The sequence below is a fragment of the Octopus bimaculoides genome, chromosome Z (assembly GCF_046866305.1).
Source record: "Octopus bimaculoides isolate indiv1 chromosome Z, ASM4686630v1, whole genome shotgun sequence".
Taxonomy (NCBI): domain Eukaryota; kingdom Metazoa; phylum Mollusca; class Cephalopoda; order Octopoda; family Octopodidae; genus Octopus; species Octopus bimaculoides.
Window position 1 is genome coordinate 20138325 of NC_142944.1, and position 14420 is coordinate 20152744.

A 14420-nucleotide genomic window follows, 5' to 3' on the forward strand; every position below is an offset into this window, starting at 1 on the left:
TGAGATTTCAATGACATGATTCTATATTTTTAGAATGACAATGTAGGGTAAGTGTGAGAGGCTAATTCTGATCAGTTTGAACTTGAAGCAGGTAGAATATTTGGGTCAGATACAGCTAGTTTAAATGCTAAATGGTTAAAGGAACACTGATTAGCAGAAAGCAAACAAAAATATGTTTAATAAATGGAATAAACCTTAACATAGGATACTGCTTATTAAATATTACATTCATTGAAATGAATAGTTTTGTAGGCTCAAAACTGGGTTGAGAACTGGCTGTCTCATGCAGCAAATTGGAGCGACAAAGTAAGAGCCAAATTGGACCAATATCAACCAATCAGAGTAGTAGACACAATGGTGGCCAAAGGCTAGCTGTTACCTGCTATGATCAAATGCACATACATATAATAAAGAGAGAGAGAAATTTCACCCACGTCTATGTTACAGTGTTTTTTTCTTTTTAGGAATCAAGTGCAAACTACTTTATCTTCTATAAATCTAAGGTTTCAGTCCACAGATATTAGATATAAGCTTATGCTGGTTATTCATTTTATAAAGAATATATTTAATAGGTGGGTGAGGGAAGAGTCTGAGGGAATAAGGTGATGCTTTAGCAAAATCTTTTAGTAAAGTTCACAAATTTAATAAGTTTTCCCTGATGAAGGACTCTGCTTGTCAATACTATTCCCCTACTCCCAGAGCATTCAACTTATGTAATTTGCAAACTTTTCTTAAAAGTATTGGTTATATGAGTGGAACCAAATTAGCATAAAAAGGAATATAACAGAAAAACAGGTTGTGAAACTTGCCTCACTGGTAGCTTACCTCCTTAATATACGGCATTCACCATTTAATATGATTAATTGCAGTATACATTTTCTAGTATACTTATTAATGTGATGAGGATAAATGAATAAGGAAAAAGAGGGTGAAATACAAGCAGAAAATAAATGGGGGTGGAATACAACGATAATCTTATATAAGTTTACAACAAAGTAAACATGGTTACCACAACAATAAAATAAACACTTTAGTTTCATACATTCAGCTTATCATCTATGGTACTATTACAAGAATGTTATATGTATGTGTGTATATATATATGTATGTGTGTGTACATATATATATATATATATATGTATAAATTAATAAATATCAGAAGAACAGAAATTTGCATATCCAGGTTATATTATACAGCTAATCACATCTTTCTTTATCAATATCTACACGGGTTTATTTGTCAGAAAGATGTGATTAATTGTATAATAAAACCTGGATATGTAAATCTCTGTTCTCCTGATATTCATTAATTTATTATTTCTTCTCTACCAACACTATGTAGTCTCTATAAAGATATTTAGAATTACCAAAGTGAGGATCAACTGAGTATAGTATATTTAACTAACTGGGGTTTATCTACATTCACTGAGGTTAGCCAGTATTGTTAAACAATAAGAGCAAGCATGATACTCGCTAGGATTATATATCCCTATTAACCAATTTTGGAAATTTACTTTGAAACACACACTTTTATTGAATATCTGGTTGATTTAGCTCCTCATGTTACTTAAAGTAAAATGGCAGTGAAAAAACAGAACCATGTCCTTGTACATTCAAACACAAAGCTTTAGCTTCTGAATATCAGACCAGCTGGGCATGTTTTCTTTTTTCATCACTTGGGAAACTTTAAGTAACATGAAAAGCAAAATCAGCCTGTTACTCAATAAATACAACTCCAACTATGTGTTGAGTACTACTCCCATTTGATTGTTCACTCGCTCTCTCTATATATGCATACATATTCATTCAAATATATATATACACACACACACACAAATTTACATACACACACAGACACATATACACACACATACATATATATGTGTATGTATGGTATATATTTATATATATATATATATATACATACATACATATACATATGCGCACACACACACCCACACACATGGAAGGAAAGTGCTAAGCAGTGGTGTATATAAATACAAGAGTTCAAAATATGCTTGAGTCATATTTGAACTCGTAAGAAAGTCATTCATACTATTTTGTTATTGAGAAAATTTCTTGCTAGTGTGTTGACATCTGCTTACAGCGAGAAGTTCTCTCCATGACAAATTACAGTGAATGGCTTTCTTACAGGTATGACTATGCCTCAAGCATATTTGAACTGGTAACAAGTTTGTGTGTGTGTGTGTGTGTGTGTGTGTGTGTGTGTGTAGGATTGGCCAAAAGTCACCTGACAGTCAATCAAAGCCATTTAATTCCAAGCTTAGAACAAAAAATAATTTTATATGAGACCTCACTGATAAATAGACAAATGTTGAAAAAACTGATTTTAACTCACAGCATTATTAAACATTCATAATTGGAATGAATGAATGAATAAAACTGAATATTAAGTATTTATGGAATTTTGATTTACTGTCAGGTGACTTATGTAATTGTTGTTTTCACATCTACTTTTTCCATGCTTGAATGGGTTAGATGGGATTCTCTGAGGCAAATTTTCCAGAGCCAGATACTTTTCATGTTGCCAACCTTCACCTGTTTCCAAGTAAAGTAATGAAAGTACTACTTTTTGCTAGTGTGAACATGTTTCCCTAGCAGATTGCAAAACAACAGCACTGCTTGTATCACAGTATTATTTGTTTGCAATTACCATGTGATGTTAACATCAGAAGACAGAAAGACATGAGCTCCTTTGCAGTTTCTGCCCACATGGCCGACTCACAAGGCTTAGGTTAACCCAGGGCTAGAGCAGGAGATAGTTGCACAAGGTGCAACAGAGTGCAACTGATGCTCAAAGCATAGGGTTGCAAACTAAACTTTTTCACTACTGTCATGTCTGCATATATGTATATGTATGTATATATATGTGTATGTATGTATGTATGTATGTATGTATGTATGCATGCATGCATGCATGTATGTATGTATGCATGCATGCATGTATGTATGTATATATGCATGCATGCATGCATGTATGTATGTATGTATGTATGCATGCATGCATGTATGTATGTATGTAACCCTCCGCAAAAAATCCAAAATTTTATTTAATTTGCTTTGCAGGAAGGACTGTTTCAACGAAGTCGCGTATTGTCCTTGCCTTCAAAACGTGGACTAGATGAAACAGGGACAACTGACGAAGGGGTATACTCTTTATGTTACATGTCAGGTTTCTGTTCTTTTCATTGTTCGAAAAAAAGGTTCGTTTTCTATGTTTTCGTTTCTCATTGTGTTTAACGTTTTTTGATGTCCTGTAACCATATATGCATGTATATATACATATATATGTAGGTATATACATACATGTATGGATATATGCATACATTTATATATTATTTATATTATTATATTATCGAACGCCACGCATCCTTTTCCAAGTAAGTTTTATCTTAATAATTATGATGCGCACTCTTCTACTATCTCCTCTCTGTCTGTCTCTCTCTCTCTCCCTCTCTTGTTCTTCATCCTTTCTGTTTTTCTCTCCCACCCTTTTCCTATTCTTTTCTCCCTTTCACTGTTCCCTCTCTCCCTTACTCTTCCACCTTGACTCTCTCATCGCTGACACGTAATGAAAGGGGATCTCTCTTTCTGTCCACTTCCTTGCTAAAAAAGGACGTGCTTTTTCCTGTCTCCTCATGGCTTGTCTACCTAGCCTTTCATAATAATTTTTCTATTGTCTTGGCTCAACATCCCTCACTGTTTGTTTTTACTGTCTTGTTCTCACTGTCCTGTTCTTGTTAACACTTTCACCCTCCGCAAAAATCCCAAATTTTAGTTAATTTGCTTTGTGGGAAGGACTGTTTCAACGAAGTCGTGTATTGTCCTTGCCTTCGAAACGTGGAGTAGATGGAACAGGGACAACTGACGAAGGGGTATACTCTTTATGTTGCATGTCTTGTTTCTCTGTTTGTCTTTTTCGTTGTTCGGAAAAAGTTCGTTTTCTATGTTTTCAATTTTATGTTTTCGTGTCTCATAGTGTTTAACATTTTTTTGAGTAGGTGTCACTCCAACATAAAACCCACAACTTGCTGCTGGTCACTGCAACTGCCTTAACCTGGTGAGTCACTGTGGTCAGACCTCTAAGTCTAAATAGTCGGATCTGATTGCATGGACTAACCCTCACTTTAAAACTACTAAGTGCAGGCAGAAAGAAAAGCCCTGCAACATTAAGGATCAGCTTACAAACCCACTCAGGAGCATGCAACTCTTTCTCATCATCTGAACTCAAAGAAACTGCCATCATTAACATATATAATATACTCAATACATACTGTAAACTCTAATTATTTAATTTGTAAGTTGATAGCTTTTGCTTTGTTATTCAGAGTATCCGCATGCATATTTTCTATTAAACAAGAACTTTTAGTGTATGTTTTACTTTTTTCATCCTTTATTTGTTTCAGTCACTGGACTGTAGCCATACAGGGGTACTGCTTTGAAGTGAACAAACCAACCCCAGTATTTATGCTGTAAGTCTAGTATTTATTCTATTGGTCTTTCTTGTTAAGTTACAGGGGTGGTAAACAAACCAACACCTGTTGTCAAGTGGTGTTGTTGGTGGAGGTTGTGGTGCAGGGAAGGATATCACAAACACAAAGATGTACATACATACATGCATAGGTTGGGCTTCCACACAGTTTTTGTTTATGAAACCACTGATTGGCCCAGAGGCCAAGACTTTGATATGAGGTATTTGTGCAAGGTGTCACGCAGTGAGACTAAACCCCAACCATGTGGTTGAAAAGAGAGCTTCTTAACAACACAGCTAAAAAAAAAAAGGGTAAAGAATAAAAAAAAAATATTTGCCTTTTGAAGGGAGAAAAAAATAACTCAGTCAATAGAAGACTTGATATAAAAAAAAAGCAAAGCTGACAAAAGTGTATGCACACATACATGTGTACACACACAAAGGCAACACAATTGCAACAGTGCAATAACAGAAACATACCTTCCTATACTTTGCCTAGTAAGCATGAAATGGAAAAATGAAACACATTCAAATAGTTTTTTTTTTTTTTTTCAGATTTGTAATTAATACAATTGAAAATATATAAATAAATTAATATAAGCCATCAGCAAAATTTATAAGATTTTAACTTTCTGTAAAAAAGTTTCTTTTATGAAAAATAAATAAATAACTAGAAACAAAAAAGTAGAATTAATATACAAAAACACCTAAAAATTTGATAAAATATTAAGATGAAAAATGTAACAATTGCTTTCTGACATAAGCACAAGGCTAGAAATACTGGGGGGTGGGGGCAGAGGATATTCATTAGATCAACACCAGAAGGATATAAAGTAAAGCTGGCCTTGCTGGGATTTGAACCTTGAACATAAAGGGCCATAACTAAATACTACTAAGCACCTGTGCTGGCACCACATAAAGAGCACTCATGCCAGCATCATGTAGGGAACACCCGTGCTGGCGTCACATACAGAGCAGCCATACCAGCACTATGTAAAAAGGACCTGGTATACTCTGTAAGGTGGTTGGCGTTAGGAAAGGCATCCAACTGTAGAAATCATGCCAAAGCACACAGCTAAAGTCTGGTGCTCCAGTCAAACCGTCCAACCCATACCAGCAAGGAAATCATGTTAAATAATGATAATAATTGAGAGGTGAAGCATGAATGAAGGAAAGAGGTGATGGTCACACTCTCAAATGCAAATGTAATGAGAAGCAAGAATTTCTCTGTCAATCAAAGTGTTAATCAATATGTGTCGAAGATATCTTTGTACCCCCATCCACCAGATGCTAAAAGGCTTTGCTATGCTACTGCAAATGCTCTAACAATTTCATCAATCTGAAAATTGTTGTTCAAAATATTGTTCCTTGAGGTTCGTAAAATCAGTAAATATAGTTTACAAGTTTCTGTTTGAGTGCAATTGCTATTTTAAAAAAAGAAATAGCAAAACCTAACACAAAAGAACAAGAAAAAAACTATTAAATAATGAAATTCAATAGAATAAATATGGTTATTGAACAGAGAAATCTTTTAGAAGATTTGTCTTGCTATAAATCATCATAATACAAAATCCCTAATGTTTCACAGTAAAAGAATATCCCTGAAAGAGTTATAATAGCATGTTCATATCAGTCATTATCTATGACTGAGTTCAAATTCTAACTAGTTCAACTTTAAATTTCATCTTTTAATGTGTTTGAAGAGCCTGCAATTCAACCTGGTAAAATCATTCTACTTCCATTCCATATCAAACTTGGCATTATGAAGCAGTTTGTTAAAGCTCTGAATAAAAATGGACTATGCTTTCACTTTCTGGGCAACAGGAAAACAACCAACTATGCCAAAATAGTCAGTGGCATACTGGAGAACTTCCAAAAGTTGGGTGCAAATTTGACCATAAAGTTGCACTATCTCAACAGTCGCTTTGATAAATTCCCAAAAATCTTGGTGACACAAGTGACAAGCAGGGAGAACATTTCCATCAAAGCATAAAAATCAATGGCACAAAGGTATCACAGCACATGAGACTTGCAGACTATAACTGGAGCTTAGCTTGTGATCTTCCTGAGGTTCAGCACTCAATACAAATTCATGAGAAATTAAGCATAAACAATGACAAAATTTGTCTGTAGACATTTAAAGATTTTAACTAGTTTTTCAGCAGAATTTTAAGAAAACATTCTGGTTTTGAAGAAAAACCAACTTCTATGTATCTTTGTATACTATGCCTTGTACCTTATAAACTATTTCATTGAAAAAACAATGAAATTCTAGGATCTAATGTCTTGAAAATCTTGACATAATAGTAATACATGGATGACACTTTTGGATTTTGTGTATCAAAAAACCCCTAGTTCAGGCACAAATTTTTTAACAACAGGGAAAAAAAATTTTTTTTGTTGGGTCATGTTATTTATTACTATAAAAATATGGGACAACTTAGAAGAGCATTGGGTAAAATAACTGTGTTCAATTACATCTCTTTATGTTCCCAGTTCGAATTCCACTGAGATTGATGTTGTCTTTCATCCTTTTGGGAGTTGATAAAATTAGTACAAAACAGATCCTGGGTTTGATTTTATAGACTGTATACTACCTTCAAATTTGTAGCCTTGTGCCCATGTTTAAAACCATGATCACGAAAGAAATTATTATTTTCAAAATGTTAGCAATTTTCATATTTATTAAGAAACATTTTAACTCCTTGCATTTCTCTCTCCCTCTTTTTCTTTCACACTCTTTCTCTTTTATTTCTTTCCTATTTTTCAGGAACATGTATGTTGTGTTTGTGTATGTGTTTGTCTGAGTGTGTCTATTTCTGTATTTATCTACATACTTCTTTATAACATCAAGCTGCCCATCAGTATTTTTTACATATGTATGTATATACATATGCACATAATATATACATTTCATCATGATATGATAGTACACATATATTCAATTTCTAATCCAAAGAACAAATTACTAATCAATTCCCATGACTACCGCCATTACCATAATATAACACAATATTCTCAAACACTTCATTACTCCAGGACTCAAATTATATTGATACAAAGCAAAGATACTTACTTATGTTCTTTACCATCTTCACTTGGAATATCTGGTGGCAGAACTATGTCTTTCTTCAGGAGGGATGATGTTAATTTCAGCAAAGACTGAAAAAAACAAACAAAAAAAGGAATCGTTATGAGTTTGTCTTCTACTATAATTCCATTCACATTCAGGATGACTTACAAAAAAACAAAACAAAAAAAACTGGCACTCCATTGGTTATGACGATGAGTGTTTCAGTTGATCTGGTCAATGGAACAGCTTGCTCATGAAATTAATGTGCAAGTGGCTGAGCACTCCACAGATGCACATACCCTTAATGCGATTCTCATGGAGATTCAGAGTGACACAGAATATGGCAAGGCTGACCCTTTAAAATACAGGTACAACTCACTTTAGCCAGCTGAATAAACTACAGCAAGGTGAAATAAAGTTTCATGTTCAAGGATACAGTGTGCTGCTGTGTATCAAACTTATAACCTTATGATCGTGAGCTGAATACCCTAATTTCTAAACCACAGATAACAGATAACTGAATCTTCCAGATATCTGATTATCACTCTTTAAATAACTACTGCATCTTACAAACCTCATTAAGACTCTATCTACACATCAGTAAACATCATTGATATTCTGAATATAGTAGAAATGAAAGAAATAGGAAGAAATAAAAGTATAATTTAAGTAAAGAACCAAGTTTTATTTACCTAATAAAATATACATGTAATGTAAATGCAGCAAAATAAAATACTGTACTTTGAGAAGCAACAATCCATTTTAGATCTTTATCTTTCACTTGTTTCAGTTATTAGACTAAGGCCATGCTGGAAGACTGTTTTGAAGAATTTTAGTTGAACAAATCAATGCCAATATTTTTTTGTTTTTGTAAAGCCTGGTACATATCCTATTGGTCACTTTTACTGAACTGCTAAGTTATGGGATGTAAACAAACCAATCTCCTTTGTCAAATGCTAGTGAGGGACAAATACAGACACAAAGGCAAACATACACACACACATGATGAGCTTCTTTCAGTTTCTGTCTACCAAATCCATTCACAAGGTTTTGGTAAGCCTGAGGCTACAGTAGAAGACACTTACCCAAAGTGCTATGTAGCGAGACTGAATCCGTAACCATAGGGTTGGGAAATAAGCTCTTCTTACCACACAGCTACACTTGCAGTAACTTTTCTTTTTTTCTTTTATGACAATTAATTAACACAAATTACGACAAATTTTCTTAATTTTAATTAATAATGCACTTTCTTTTTTTTTTCTGGGTGCTAGTTACCTGAGAGTTCAGGTTGAGTACCAAAGACAAGTAAGTTAACAATATATTAAACTGACTCCAATATTTTTAACTGGTACTTTATTTTAGCAACCTTAAAAAAGGAAAAAGCAGAATTGATCTTGGTTGGATTTGTACTCAGAATGTAAAGAGTCCAAACTAAGTATGGCAAACCATTTTGTCTTAAGCTCTAACAATTCTGTCAATCCACCACCAACGTCAAAAACAGGGAAAGATAAATTCTTTAAATAAGAATTCAAAACAGTTGACATGGATGATATGTAAATACTGGGATATTCACTTGAAGTATAACTAATAATTTTAACAAAAGTTCAACTACTCAGATTTTATTGGAGTGCCCAAAACCATTACAAGTTGTGGCGATATGATCAGGTAGAAGATGTAAAGAGGATAGTAGATACCAATGCTGTTCTTCTAGTTTTTGGGGGTTGGGGCAGGTAGTCAAGTAGTGTTTGTGTTAACTCAATGAAAAGAAAAGTCTATGAAAAATCAATGAAATAGCAGTCAATGAAATCAATACTCAATCTTAGAACTTAACTGGTCCTTTATTTCATTGACCATAGAAGGATGAAAGGCAAAGTTAAACTCAGAATGTATGATGATGTAACTAAATACTGCAAAACTGCCATTCTCCTGATTTTGCCATCATACATTCAGACAAATGCATTCAGCAACATATGACAAATGAATGCCTTTATGGAGACTTGCTAAAAGTTAATGAGAAGATCAAGCAAAGATGGCTGTGACTTTCTGGTCACTACATGTGCCACCCTGCACTAGAAGCATCCAAATTAGTCTTGGTGATGTAAGAAGAGGAAAATGTAGTTACACTTACAATGACAGTTTGATTGCAGACTCTGACCTGAAATGTATCCAAGACCTTGAGGCAGTGATAATGGATCGAGAAATGTGGTGGGTGAACTTTGTTGCTGTGGCCCAGGTTGGAACCTGGCCACAATAATAAATTGCCACCATATTTTATAGTTAATCCCAGCAATAATGATGGAGGTCGGGTTTGGTAGGAAAGTGATTGAAAGCAATTAAAGTATCCTATAAAATTGCTCATGGATGTGTGTAAGGGACGAAGTTAGTTTATATAGAGAATTGAAGATTGAGAAAGATTATGGTTCTACTCTGTCAGCATCAGTCGAAGAATCCAGAAGAGTTGTGAACATTGAAGACACAAAAGAGGATGAAGATTTTTCTCTTTTGGTGAGTGATGAAATAAGCTATTAAATTTTTGATGCAGAAAGATATATGAGTTTGGATAGTGACAAACTCTTATATCTTGAGTTTGGATAGTGGTAGAGGAAATTTATGTATTTGGAAGAGTGGGAGAAAGGAAATTTTGAGTGAGAGTAATCAGCATCATCGTTACTGATATTTAGGTACTGATATCTTGGTGAAAGAGGTAATGGAGATGGTGGAACCTAGATATGTGATAGATAATATCTTTTGGAGTGAGATTTAAATACAGATTGTTGCTTGGACTGTAGAGACAGCCTAAGGAAAAAAATGAGAGATCTGTATCTTGGAGAGGAATAGCATATGTAGTTTCTGTGCTAGTTAAGAGGTGATGTGTTGGGAGAGGGAAGGTTACATTGGATTGAAGTCCGTGGATGTTGAAGAAGAGGAGTAGAATATTATCTAAAAGGAATCAAAGTGGGTGTGTTTATGGATGTCAGTTAATCTAAGGAGAAAGATGCTAGGTAGAGGGGTAGGAGTGATGGGGAGGACTAAAGAGAATGCTTTTTAGCAACTGTAGTTGCTAAATCGTGAGTTGTATGGTGATTGTCAGTTTAACAAAATTTCTTTTGATTTGAATATGAAAAAATTGTGTAAATTACAGTGGTAAATAAACTATTTTTTAAAATTGTATATTGTCCACCTTTTGTCATCTATAATAACTGGATACATGCCCGAAGCTTACTAACTTTCTACATTGGGCTCTTTGGATCATACTAATGTGTATAATGTGTGTGTGTATATATATAAAAGTTAAGATTCCGTTAAATTAGGTACTTAAATTGATGCACTCAAACAATATTAATCGAATATTGAATATCAAAACTCCGTGCAGGGGTGTTTGTACCTGATATTCCTGTTGTGTGTGTAGACAACGCAACCCAAGTAAGTGAAGATATCCGCTCTTGGTAATTCAGATAAGTACTTTATATAAATGTACTTTCTATAGAATTTCCGAAGTACAGATTCTAAGTTAGGTGAATAAAGTATAAATGAGTAACAAAGATGTACAGGTGTCAATTCATTATGGCCATTTCAAGTGACTCCCTTGATTGATTAATGAAAACATTACATCATTTGAAAGAAACTGTTCTCATCAGATGACAGCATAGACTTCAAACATAAAGGATACAAACATTTCCATAACATATTCACATCAACAACAAACTCAAAATATTTACATTGTTTCTTTTGTCATATCTGTGGCAGAATGAGTTTAGAAAATAATCATACCTTGTAAAGTCTAGTAGATTATCTGGCATGAATTAATTTATTACCATTAACTAGAAAACAGTTGACAACTTCCAATGGATTTGATTCTAAATGGTTGAAGACCACATTCTACATAATGTCTTCTAAGTGTAAGTAACTGGGTCACCACTCTTTTTATCCTGATCCCCACTATTTCCTCTGCTACTCCCTAAATTATAATAGACTTGACAAGTTATGCATTATTTTCTAAACTCATTCTGCCACAAATATGACAAAAGAAACAATGTAAATATTTTGAGTTCTATTATTGATGTGAATATGTTAAGGAAATGGTTGTATCCTTTATGTTAGAAGTCTATGTGGTCATCTGATGAGAATGGTTTCTTTCAAATGATGTAATGTTTTCATTAATCAATTAAAAGAGTTGCTTGAAATGGCCATAATGAATTGATACCTATACATCATTGTTACTCATTTATATATATATCTATATATATATATACATATATATACATATATATATACAGAGAGAGAGAGAGAGAGAGAGAGAGAGAGAGAGAGATAGTGATGCAGATAAACACACTTGGGCTTTATATACAAAATATACATACATATATACACACACACACATATATATATATATATATATATATATATATATATATATACAAAATATGGGGGTTTAGTTCATAGGTGATCTAAACGACTAGGTATGCTGGGTAAGTGCTGTAACAGATTACGAGGGTTCCATGCTCATAGCTGAGATGGGAGTTATGGAACCATTATAGATTTCCGGTATAGCGGGTATATATTTGTTAAAAAGGACAACAAACACTAAGGCAAGACAAACATCTCAAGTCATATATATTATTATTATTAGAAAAATTAGTCTTACAGCTGTTTCTGAGATATCCCAAAATATGGGATATATTCCATCATCAGAGACAAATAGGGAAAATGTGAAGGGTACAGGTTAAGGAAACGATGAAATAAAGGACTGGAGGAAAAAAGAAATAAAGAAATGAAAAAAGAAGCATTGCTAGAAATATTTCTATTGCCACTGACCTTAGCCATAAAATGGACACAAACACTACTTGACTACCTGCCCCAACCCCTAAAAACTAGAAGAACAACACTGGTATCTACTATCCTCTTTACATCTTCTACCTGATCATATCGCCACAACTTGTAATGGTTTTGGGCAAGTCTGGGGCATTTGTTTGTGATATGGGTAATGGTTTCATCCACTCTATTACAGATGTGGCACAGTGGAGACACTTGCTTCATCTGAATGTGTTCGTTGCCAGGCCTGCTTTACTGGCTCTGGTGCTGGTTGCATGTAAAAAAAGCACCAACTGATTGTGACTGATGCCAGTACCCACTGACTGGCTCCTGTGTCGGTGGCATGTAAAAAACACCATCTGAACACGATCATTGCCAAGCCCGCCTTACTGGCATGTAAAAAGCACCCACTATGCTCTCGGATTGGTTGGCATTAGGAAAAGCATCCAGCTGTAAAAACTCTGCTAGATCAGATTGGGGCCTGGTGCAGCCACTGGCTCTCCAGACCTCAGTCAAACCATCCAACCCATGCCAGCATGGAAAACAGACAATAATTGATGATCATTATTAATATTATTATTATTATCATCATCATCCTCAAGGCAGTGAGCTGGTAGAATCATCAGCATGCTGAATGAAATGCTTAGCAGTATTTTCCCATCACTATATTTCTGAGTTCGAATGCTGCCATGGTCGACTTTGCTTTGCATCATTTTGGGGTCAATAAATTAAGGACCAGTGAAACACTGGGGTCGATGTAATTGACTAGTCTCTTCTCCCCAAATTTCAGGCCTTGTACCTTCAGTAGAAAGAGTTGTTGTTGTTGTTATTATTATTATTATTATTAAGGTGGTGAGTTAGTAGAATCATTAACATGCTGGGCAAAATGCTGAGCGACATTTTGTCGGTCTTTACGTTTTGAGTTCAAATTCCACCCAAGTCGACTGCCTTTCATCCTTTTGGAGGCCAACAAAATAAGTACTAGTTGAAATCATTATTATTATTATCATTATTATTATTATTATTGAGTGAGACAGCAGTGCATGCCATCAAAGTGACACTGGGGTGAAATATATGAAGCCCAATATACCCATCATGACTACCTGTCTGATAAGCGTATAGTAGGCACATGCATCGCAACCATATGTGCACAACATGGTGGTCTCATATCAAGATAAACAACTCATAACCTTGCAGTTAAAATTTACTTCCGGTCGAGTAGCCCATTCCATTCAAAAGTTCCTTGAATAAGGGTTGTTTAAAGATGTTGAATGAAATACCCATGTTTCCAGAGGTGAATTATTCAAACTCCAAAGAATTCCTCTCAACACATGGCTATGATGTTCCCCCACTACTCCTGCTTTGTAATCAGAGATGTCAGCTACCAAGGGACATGCTCAACTGGTTAATGTCAAACAACTGACAAGCAAATCTGTGGTATTGAGCAGAATATTTGCTGTAGCCCATCTTTTATACCAAGACAAAACCATGTACATGATAACACTTCGAATCAGTTAAGATGAGAAGCCATGAGAGCCACTGCTTAGTACTGCACCAGCGTAATTATTATTATTATTATTATTATTATTATTATTATTATTAATATTATGATTATTATTATTATTAATATTATGATTATTATTATTATCATTATTATCAAGGTGGTGAGCTGGCAGAATTGCCAACATACCAGGCAAAATGCCTTAGTGACATTTCATCGATCCTTATGTTCTAAGTTCAAATTCTGTCAAGGTTGACTTTGCCTTTCATCCTTTTGGGGTCAATAAAATCAGTACCAGTTGAACAAGGTAACAGACTTACCCCCACTCCCTCAAAATTGCAGTTCTTGTGCCAAAATTTGAAACCATTATCATCATCATCATCATTATTATTATTATTATTATTATTATTATTAATCTCACTCTGGCATCAAAGGATTTTGTATATCATTATTATAACAACAACAACAATTACAATGACAATAATTACTGCTATTTTAACTATTCCTTCTGTCTGCTGTTGCTAGTAAAACTACAGTATCTA

The 14420-nt window shown here is 34.3% G+C and overlaps 1 protein-coding gene across 18 annotated transcripts in view; it reads right to left on the reverse strand.

Moving 5' to 3' along the window:
• Positions 1 to 14420, reverse strand: part of LOC106881394 (F-BAR and double SH3 domains protein 2) — a 178842-nt gene that overhangs the window by 85136 nt on the left and 79286 nt on the right. For 11 of the 18 annotated variants that reach the window (XM_089364915.1, XM_052973715.2, XM_089364914.1 and 8 more), the window contains exon 4: positions 7569 to 7654. In XM_089364915.1, coding sequence (XP_089221041.1) covers positions 7569 to 7654 — 86 coding nt within the window. Of the gene's footprint in view, positions 1 to 7551; positions 7655 to 14420 lie in introns of all 18 variants that reach the window. The other 7 variants (XM_089364919.1, XM_089364913.1, XM_089364912.1 and 4 more) reach the window with 2 other exon arrangements.